This window comes from Vicugna pacos, chromosome X (genome assembly GCF_048564905.1).
Source record: "Vicugna pacos chromosome X, VicPac4, whole genome shotgun sequence".
Lineage (NCBI taxonomy): Eukaryota > Metazoa > Chordata > Mammalia > Artiodactyla > Camelidae > Vicugna > Vicugna pacos.
The window spans coordinates 83,280,343-83,290,939 of record NC_133023.1 but is presented as its reverse complement, the minus strand read 5'-3'; the positions used below and the strand labels follow the sequence as shown (position 1 = coordinate 83,290,939).

Below are 10,597 nucleotides of genomic sequence, written 5' to 3'. Positions count from 1 at the left end.
AATTTTCAGATATATTAAAAATAAAATTGTCATAGCAAGTAGAGTCTGTTCATTTACCACATGTATTGGCTAGAAGGTTACACATCTACTGTAACATTTTCTATGAAAATCTACGTGTCTGGTTTCAATATTGTTTCGATGCAACTTTCCCCTTTATGATGGGAGCTAATGGGAATTGACTCAGTCAGAGCTCATGAAACCACGGTTGTATTTTCATTTTGGATAAATTGAAATCCTGATATTTAGACTTAAGACTATCCTCCCTTCTGCAAAGGTTTTTATTAGTTCTGTAAAGGTGGCAAGACGGACTCCACGGAATTTCATCTCATTCTTTCAGGGCTTGGTGGGTGTCAGTTACACAGTACCCTGTGGGTGTGGGATGGGAGTCCAGCCAGAGGAGCGAGGGGTGCAATTACCAGTTATTCAAGAGTTAACTGTGTTTTCACATGACATGTATAGCAAACTGCCTCTAAGAATTCTGTAACAAAGGCAGACTGTACCTTAGAGGACAATCTAGGCACTTTAGAGCTGAAAGAGTTCATGTTGGGTTCAAAGAGCTCTTTCTGAAACAGCAAGGGCTGTTCTTGCTTGTTCTGGATCAAGGATTCACATTAAGTTTGGCCCTCGGAGATAAGGTGAACACAATGTTACGCACAAAAGCCAGAGATACGGCCGACCTGTGGCAGATGCTGCTTCTGATCCATAGATGCTGAGACTGAGAACCAAGTATCTGGGCCGGGGCTGGAGGAAAGCAGGTGGGGAGGAAACGACACCTGCCCCACTGGCCTGGTGGTTATAACCACCGCTCCCCTCATCTTCTTGAAATATGCACATTGGATTGGAGAAGTTTTTTGGTCCGAGCCCTGCCTTATAGTAATATCCCATTACTTGTAAACAGTACAATGTTGATTTAGTTCTGAATGGAGGTGAATCTGGCTGTTTGGGATTGAAGCTTTAACCAGGCTCTGGATGTTTTCCTCTCAGCATAAGACAAACCTAATCTTCACTCTAAATGAGACTGCAGGCTGAGGAGGAGGCCCAGTGTCTCTCTCCACCACCTTCCCCCAAAGCATATGGCCTAACAGGCTGCTTGGCACAACATAGCTCATGTATCTGTTGAATGAAAACTAGTGGGGGGAAAGGACACATTTTCAAACAACAAAAACAGGCAGTATGGTTTGAGAACAAAAAAACTGGAAAGCTGTGAGCCCCCTCTGGTTAAGGGAGTACCTCCCTTGTAAGAGAACTGTCAAATTTTAACAGTAAAGTGACAGAACACTAATATTCAGAGTTAATAGGTTGTCTTTGTTTACACAGCCAACTGTGTGCACAAATCTTATATCCTTCTTTTGACATGAAGTGGATCAACTTTGCTACTCTAAGAATTCAACACATTCCTGATCAGATGGTACATTACAGCAAAACTCAAACCTGTCTTGGCACCTGGTAACACTTTTCAGTAAAGTTACTCCTTAATAACCTTGCTATAGACCTCAAGGCAGAGGTCTGCCTTTGAGTTTAGAAAGTTCTGACTTAAAGAGGCAGAATCTGACAAGTCACAAAAAATAAATCCAATTCACTATTTTTTTAACAGGGCACGCTGATACTTGGTTTGTGGTGTGAGGCTTCTATGAAGTTCTGCCCCTTTACTTTGTCTCCTTTGGAATACAAAAAAGTCAGTGAAAACTGAAACTGAGTATTAAGCCCAGTAAAATGATTGAATCTGGTTCCTTAGATTAAGGCTGAAAAAAAAATAGAGCAACCCACCACACTATACTGGGTAAAACCATTTTATTAACTGACCAAAGCACTTCATTTTGTTTTCTGATTTGAGGTAAAACCATTAAACACGGTTCACAAGAAAATACAATGACTATTCAACTACAATTACAAGAGTTTGAAACCTCACTAGTTGTTCATATAATACTTTTACAAATTCATACAACTGTACAGTCTACTTAAGCTAAGTTTATTGTTAACCAAAAGACCAATATCAAAGACCAAGACACTTGACTACTACTTTTGCAGTGGCTATAGTTTCGTAACAACAGAAGAATAACTGTTACTTTATGAATATACTTTAAAGACCACTTGGCTAGCGATGAGAACTGCTTCCTCATTCTTCAGGGCTGTGCGTGAAGGCTCTTAGGAGAGCAATCACCTGTTCCTATTCTGCAAGCCCTTCTCTCAAGTCAGTCCAATCGTATCAAATAACGATTGCCCCACCATGAACATGAGGGTTGGGAAAATACTCTTATAATTTTCTTCATATATTTAGGTTTTTAGGCAAGCCAGCTGATTTTTTTCCAAAGTTTGCTTTGGAATGTTCAGATCCTGTTTAAATCCTCACTGTAGATTACTGTGTTCGTGAGGGCGTCTGAGTGTCCCAGGGAGACAAAGACAAGAGTGTAGGCTAGAAACCCTGAAAACAGATTTCTCCCACTGGAGCCCAGCTTTGAGATTTCATTTTGTTACTGGACAGCTCTCGCTAATCAATGCCAAAGCCTTTGGAACACTGCAGATTTGCTGGAGAGGTAGATAAAACAGAAATCACGCAGTTAAGTCAATTGGGAAATAAGAGATTTGCTGTCTTTAGAGAACACCATGACTAACAGTTGATCCTTTGTTCCTTGATGCTTGAAGGGCTTTGCACATTTAATATTTTTACCTGTTTGGGGGAAGTACCCACGTCTTATCTGTCTCTCAGGAAAAACAAATTTAAAGTCAGCCTGTCCTAACTATGAATAGAAGAAAAACAGTAAATAACATTTGTGTTACAGCACTGCAGTTCACTTTCTGGATTTGTGACACACAAACACATCATGCACTCTAAGACAGAAGTTAGTTGTATCAGTGTCACTAGTGATGTTACTTAAAAAAATTTACAGCGAGTTCAAAACTTTGCTAAATATTGAAATCACCATGTTTTAAAGACACACTGGAATGTTACAAATGATTCTGCAAAATACAAAAATAGATATGCTTCCACCGAAGGCTTTAATCATTTTTCCGAGCACTCTCATCTTTTGGTTCTTCCTCATCCGAGTACACGGTGGGCTCCTCCCCCTCCTTCAGCAGTTTGCCCACGTGATGGTACTTGACTAGAAGCAGAGAACACAACTGGTCATTCTCCCACTTTATAGGAACTCACTACCCCATTTCATTTTAAAGCACTTATTAGAGACCTGCAATCTACACAGTAACGTGCTGGGCTGCTTGAAGGATACCAAGGTGGTTTATACCACAGTCCCTGCCAACGGGGAATCAGAGCTTTGCTCAGCAGAGAATTATAAAACAGGTAGCCATGTCTGGCGATGAGTGTCCGAGGTCATGTCAAAATGAGTTGTGTTTGTGTGTACACGTTTAGCAGAGCAAGGGCTTGTTGTGATTGAGCCAGAAGGGTTGCAGAATGCCTCATGGAAGAAAGCTATGCTTTGGAGAATATGTAGAAGGATTTCGGGAGGGGGGGGATTTCCAGAAAATGCAAATAGCACACACGAAGGCATGCAGGTGAGACAATGTATCTGGAGAGCAACAAAGAGACAAGTTGGCAGGAGTAGAGTAGGGATAGGGTTGGCCAGCGTGGGGAAATACCGTGAAAGATGTGGAAAACCAGCCCGAGGAATTTGGGCTTATCTATTAGGTGGCAAAGGGCATTGAAGGTTTATGCCAAAGGAATGACAAGGTAAAATCGTGCTCTGGGGACAATGGTATCACGGTGTGTATAGGGCAGATTAGTCAGGAGAGACCAGGAGCAGGGTGGCCAGGAGGCCAGTGGGCAGATCTGCACACGAAGGAACAAGAGCCAGGAGGAGGAGGGACTGAATAGAGACAGAAAGATATTAGATACTTCAGGGAAAACTGGAGACATGAGTTAACGAAATGAAAACTGGAGATTCTACAGACCAAAATGGGGACTCTGGAAAAGGAGCCACTCTGGAGGGAGACATGACTGGAGACTTACAACAAGGACTGGAAAAGTGAAATTGGCATTGGCAAGAAGCAGGTCCCCAGAAACGTTTGAGAAAGAAAGTTCAATGGAATTGTGGGGACAGGACCATATTTTAGGAAGCACAAGAGTGTGGAGAGGAAACAAAGAAGGGGTCAGGGACAACCACATATTACTAGATGGTTGTCTGACAGTGAAGGGATGGAGTGATGATAGTCTAGTGGATGAAGAGGAGAGCAGGAGACAGAATTTCCCCCTCACAACGGGAAAAAGCTATACGGAGTTAAAGGAAGTAGTAAAGGAGGCAGGAGAGCACTGGAGATGTTGGAGGAAAGATTTAAGAGGCAACCATAAGAAGGGACGGAGTCAGCAAATGTCCACCGTATTGGCTACATTATTGGGGCAAAGCTAACACAGGGTTAATCATCTCAGTGTCAGAGGCCAAGAGAACTCCTCTTTCAGAATATGGGCAGGAATGAGGAGTAACCAACCTGTTTAACCAGGTAACTGGAGCTGCTTTTGTGTGAAATAATCTCCAGGAAAAACTGGAACTTCCGTATTTGAACAGATTACAAAGATCCCTCGAGGGCTTGGGACTGTGCAAGACAAAAGGTTGGGTGGTGCCTGAGAAACCTGCCTTAAGGGGAATCCACACCAGCTCTGAGTGCAGCTGAAGTGTCACAAGTGTTTGGGGCTGGCTTTAGTTTAAGGGGGTGGAAAATACCATGTTTTTTACCCCATTGATGAAGGCAAGCCCTAGAAAATCAAGCTTTGCAAATTATGAGTTACAACTCCTTAGTTTCATATGGAAGTCTATTGTTACAAAAGCAGCCTGAAGCTGCCAAAAAAAAAAGGACCATGTTAACTGAATTCTGTTTTCAAAGTAAAAAGACTTGCCGCTTAGACTTGAAAGCTATACTTAAGTTGGCTTAGGATCCAAACTCTTAAAAGGTAGAGCTGCATCTGGCTAATTATTAATCCAGGACTCTCTCTGAAGTGAGCATTATTATAAAATAAAATGGTTGGATTCAGCCAAAAAAGCCAGTAATAGTTAACTGATTATAGAGAACAGCAAATAGAAAATGACATTTTCAATGAAAGAACCCCTCTCAAGGAGCTGGTCATGGTTTTTATATACTGTTTCAAAGCTGGGAAAGATTGTTATTCAAATTCTTAGCAGTGAAACATTGTTAAAGTGATAATTAAACTTAGGTTGGACAAAAGCCAATTCCTCAATTCTCAAAATTTGAATTTAATGTTCATCCTTACTAACCACCTCAAGATTTCAGCCCATAGCATAAGGCAGGAAACAAGTGTCTCCTTTTTGCTTTCTTCTTAAAAATGTAGACACCATTGTTGCTGGGCAGATTATAAACATCATTGGTAGATGAGGCCTATAGTTAGGCTCAATTAGATTCAAAGAGAAACTGTTTTGTAGAATACAAGTCTCTCATTCTTCAGCAGAAATGTGGGCTGCTTTTAAACGGCAAGTTCTACAAGTGAGGGCTTATGAAAATCCCTTTCTATAGCCAAGACGGCCACTCTTTCCCCTGCACATCAAGCACCAAACCCTAGTTTGAAATTTTTGCAAAATTGTAATGTAAAAATGTAAAAACCCAGGTTTCCATAGAGGACTAGCTAAAAACTGGTATGAAATCATGGCAAGTGACTCAGCACTGCTGCAATTACTTCAGGCCATGAACTTGATCCGTCCAAGATTCAGGAGCCTATCAGAATGCTCCCCAGTTGCAGGCTGCTTAGTAATAACTATTGTACTGCCGTGAATCCCACTACTGGTAGAAATTTGACCCAGGCACAATTTAAAAAAAAAAGCTTACAAGTGAACTGAGAGTCCCAGTCATTCAGGGTCTCCTGCTGGGCAGGAGTGAGGTCAGAAAGGTCGTCGTACTCGTCCTTCAGTGCTTCCTTATCCAGGCAAAACGTGGCAAGGCCCCTGGATGCATCTCTTCCGGCAAAGACCCCATATGGCCCCTCTTTCAAAACAAAACAAAACCAAAGACCGATTCTTTATTAGACAGTCGATTTCTCTGTGGTTCATATACAGAAAATGGCTTCCTTATCCATTAACATGGAGAGCCTGCTTTGTGAATATCAAATTCCATTTGGAAACCGTAAGTGATATTGATACTTTTGATCATCACATAGTGGACACTGAAAGACCGGTTGTCAATTCAACTTTTAAATAACTAAAACTAAATCAAAATGCTGTGCATTATCATTCATTTCTTAGGATTTTCAAATAGCTAATAAAAAAGCCATAAATGATTATCTCCTGGGTTTGGGGGTGGTTAGTAGGGAATGAGCCAAGATAATGCCGAGCTCATGGGTCAGAATTCAACTTCTGGACTTTGAATCTGGCTCTGTTCTAGGTACTTGGGCTATGCCAGTGAAAGTTACGGTTTCTGAAGATAAACACTAAGGTGTAAATGAAAACATCTGTTTATAGATGTACTCTGATACAGTTTAATGAGTCAAAAGTATCTTATAGAGATCTTTGGTTAGGAGACTAGACTGTGTTAAAACAGTAACATGTGGCATCTGCAGGAGAAATCATTTTATAAGAGTATCAGTGCTTCAGAAACCTATTCACAGGTTACATAATCTTCACTGTCGATAAAGAAGAGATGGCATAGAGGAAATCACCGTTTTTGGTGGGCTTGAAGAGAAGACTGAAAATACTAAAACTCTCGGGAGCAAAGGCTGAATCAATAACCCAAAATAATTCTATAAAATATCTGAATGCTATTATACATAACATTATGTTATTATATCTAATATGATACTGAACGTTTGTCTAAGAGAGCAGTGAACCATTCGGTAGGTATTTAAGTGGATGTTTAGACTTAAATGAAAAAATTCAGTGTACTTTAAACAATGTGTTGTTTCCCCAAAGGTGGATTGAGTAGCAACTCTGACATGATAAACTTTGTAGGTGACCACTATGCCAAGTATGAGAACAGATCAAGTTTTAATAAGGCCTGGTCACCTGAAACCTCAATCCATCAGGATTTTTTTTTTAGTTTTAAAAATTAGATGAAATTTATGATCAATTTTAAAATGCACAGAAGATCCCAAGGAAAAATGGTTGTTTTTAATCAGCATATGCTACCATTTCCACTAAAGAAGGTAAATAGGCCAACTGTACTGGTCTGGACTTCATCATTTCAGGAATTACAGTCACAGAATATTTAAACAATCTGAGGGGAGCACTAAAAGTCTTTAGAGAACATACATATTATTCACCAGAATGTATGCTCATGAGAATCTATGCTCCATGAGCAGAGGATTTGTGCTTGTTTTGTTCACTGCTATATTCCCAGCACCCACAAAAGTGCCACGCACGCAGTAATAGGCACTTGTATGAATAATTTTTAGGAATCCTTTATAACATGAAGTATTTCCATGTGACATTGTCACATATTTATGGCCTCATTGGATGACAGTGCAGGGTAGAGACTTAGAGATCTTACAGTGGGGCCATCCTTATTTTAAAGTGGGACAACTAAGGCCCAGAGAGAACAATGCTTTGCCTCAGGTCACATAGCTGGTCAGTGATCCAACCAGGCTGAGAACTCAGGTTGCCTGACTCCCCGTTTTTTGCTCTATACACCGGCCTACATTCTCTCCATGACTTTGCAAACTACAATCATATGATGATGCTCCAGGCACATGCTTCAATTACTTTATGGCGTAAGTCTGTAATAACAGCTAACGGCACAATTATGTTTATTGATAATGCCTCTAGGTGAGCTGCTGTAAGTGACAAATATAGGTATGGTTTTCAAATTATTTTGACAGCTACATGCCTACAGAAAGTAGTTCTTCTAAATCTTCCACGAGGATAAACTGCTAAGTGGGAAAGTTCATCAAACCTTAGCACATCTAATTTTGATGACTTAGACTGGGAGAGTAAAACAAAGCAGGATAGGGGATGAAGGCAGATGGTGGTGGTCCATACTTTACCCCCTTCTCCATACCGGTATACACATTCCCTGAGCCCCCTTGTTTTTAGAGGCGTCCATATTGGAGGAGCTAAAATCTCTTCCTCCTCTGATCCAAACACTCTATAAAGCAGGAATTTCCAAGCCTGGATGCTTCTCGAATTTGCCTGGGGGGGGGGGAGTTAAAATGCAGACTCCTGGACCCCCGCCCCCGCCTTCCGTGGTCATGGAGATTAGGCCAGGAATCTATATTGTACTTCAAGCGCATCAGGTGATTTTGATCCGCAACCAACCTTGGAAAAGCCTCATCTCCAAGGCCCCTTCAAGCCTGCCCCCTCCAACAGCTCAGCAGTCATCCTCCCCTCATTTCCTCTGGTTGGGTTTTCCTGAAATCCGCACACCCAGCAGGCTTCATAGCCCAACCCCTTTTGTTTCTCAAGATCCTCCCACTTCTCTCTCCCTCCATTTTATTATTATTATTATTTTTTTGGCTTCTAGTCCTTTCTCTCCTGCTATAGAGTGTAATACCGTATTGCCTTCTCGTCTTGCCACATTCCTACCGTCCGCTGCATTCAGCTTTTCTCATCCAGCTCCCTTCCCCCTATGGAACCTCCCTTGTTCACCTCCCAGCTTTCCCCGTCCACCACACACAGCATGGCACACACATACCAAACACATGCCACACACATACCTGACACATGCCACATTCCTAGCGCACGCGCGCACACGCATACACACGCCTGACCAGCCACGTACACCGAATACGCACACACATCACTCACCACCACGCACAATGCTCCTACCTGCTGCTAATCTCATCTCCGCTCTCCTTCTCCCACACCCTCACTTTCCACCATGGCTACTCCTGGCGTCATCGGCCTTCGCGTCCCCTCCAAGGCTGGACTTCCCTACCTCCTCCTGCCCATGCCTCCCTTGAGACACCTTCATTTCCTTTCTCCAGCTCGACACCATCCCTTCCTTCCAGGAACCCCCAAACCCGATATCTTCGAAACTCCCCCAACATTGTGCTCTGCTGTGTTCCCCGCCCCCTCTCCCAGCCTTCCAGCCTCGCGATCTCACCCACCCACCACGGCTTAAGCGCTTCAGCCTTCTTCCTCCACTCCTTTCCTGGCGCTGGCGGTGCGGACCAGGAATCTGCATACCCCACTGGCCCTCAGCCCTTCTAGAGCGCCTCTAGCCCCTTGCCCGCCCGGGGAGCCGCCCTGCCCCGCCCTCCCTGGCTTACCGCCATCTCCCCACCGCCTCAGGGCGCCCCGTCCCCCCCTCGCCTCTCCAAGACCCAGCCCCGTGCCAGGGCCCCTTCTTTTGTCTCCGCGGCCCCCCGGCCGGCCGCCGTACCAGGCCCGTAGAACTTGCGGCCTTTGGTCACGTCGAACACCTTGCCGTTGATGGCCATGAGTATACGCGGGTCCTGGACGCCGTCGAAGCGCCGCAGCTCGGCAGGGGTGAAGTCGCGCCGCTTAAGGCGGGGCAGCGGAGGCGGCTCGTCGTCGTCGCTGTCGCTGGCCGCCGGCTGGTCCCCGCGTACGATCTTGTAGAGCAGGAAGATGCAGAGGCCGAGCAGCAGCAGGTTGAGCGGCGATGTGAAAATCTCATGCAGCAGTCCGCCGCCTTCTAGCTCGCTCGGGTCGGCGCCGGTCGCCGCCACATCCTCGGCAGCCATGATCGCTGAAGCAAAGGTTGGGCTGGGATAGGGAGGGCTCCGGAACTCGTTTTCTCCTCCCTCTCCGCGAGCTAGTGGCGCGCGGGGCTCGGCGGACAAGGACTAGCCAGCGGAGGAGGAAGGACCAGGCGGGGCGGGGGCGGACCCAGGGTGGGCGGAGCCTCCTAGCCCCGCCCCTCGCGACCGCTAAAGCTCCCGGCGTTGCTCAGTCCGGCTCCGCCCAACTCAGGCCCCCCACCTTGCCTCTGGATGGTGGCTCCCCTCCCCCAGCCGGATCTTGCCTCCCCCGCTGCGGAGAGAGCTGAGTACACCCCTCAGCTCTACCTGCGAGGCCTGGCCCCAGCCTCACGCCATCCTCACGCCATTCTCTAGCTAACTGCGACGCAGCGCGCAGCCCTCCTCCGCACCCAGTTGCTCCTCGCACACCGCTTGGCTTAGCACGGCCCTGTGTGAGGCCCTCTCTGCCACCTGATGCAAGCCAAACACCGACTCAATTCTCACGCTTCAGGCTTCTCCCCACTTTACATTTCGAAGCCTCATCTTTCCCTGGCCAACCCTTGGGACCACGATGCTCTCTTAGGGAACAGCAAATTCACTCCTTGAGCTCCTTTGCCATCCCAGAGACCCAGACTACCCATTTTCACTTGGGAATCCCCACTCACGTTCCTTGATAACCCTTCTGCAATCCTACCCCATCCCCATGCTGTGGGCAGACACCCTGGTATAGCTAAAGTCAGTGCACAGGCCCCATCTGACAACACTCCCAGTAACTGGAGAAATGGATCGGATCGCCCAATGTACTTTGTGTTCATTATTGGTCCTTTTACAATCACTGATTTGCGCAGTCCCAAAGCATCAGCAACCAACGTTCTGCTGCGCTTTGTTGTTGTTGTTGTTGTTGGCTCAGAATAATGACCGAAGTTTCTTTCTTTGGTAGAGTTCTTCTATTTGAAGCCGATCGAGGAGGTACCCTTGGCAGTCACAATAACACTGCGCTGGAGC

General features: G+C 45.2%; 1 protein-coding gene across 1 annotated transcript; it reads right to left on the bottom strand.

Annotated features, from left to right (window-relative positions):
* Positions 1-1,774: 1,774 nt before the first annotated feature.
* Positions 1,775-9,702, bottom strand: PGRMC1 (progesterone receptor membrane component 1). Its single transcript, XM_006208815.4, has 3 exons — positions 9,271-9,702; positions 5,788-5,943; positions 1,775-3,101 (listed from the first exon to the last, which is right to left on the bottom strand). Exons 1-3 carry the CDS (start codon positions 9,593-9,595, stop codon positions 2,998-3,000), a joined length of 585 nt encoding a protein of 194 aa, XP_006208877.1. The 5' UTR covers positions 9,596-9,702; the 3' UTR covers positions 1,775-2,997.
* Between the last annotated feature and the right edge of the window lie 895 nt (positions 9,703-10,597).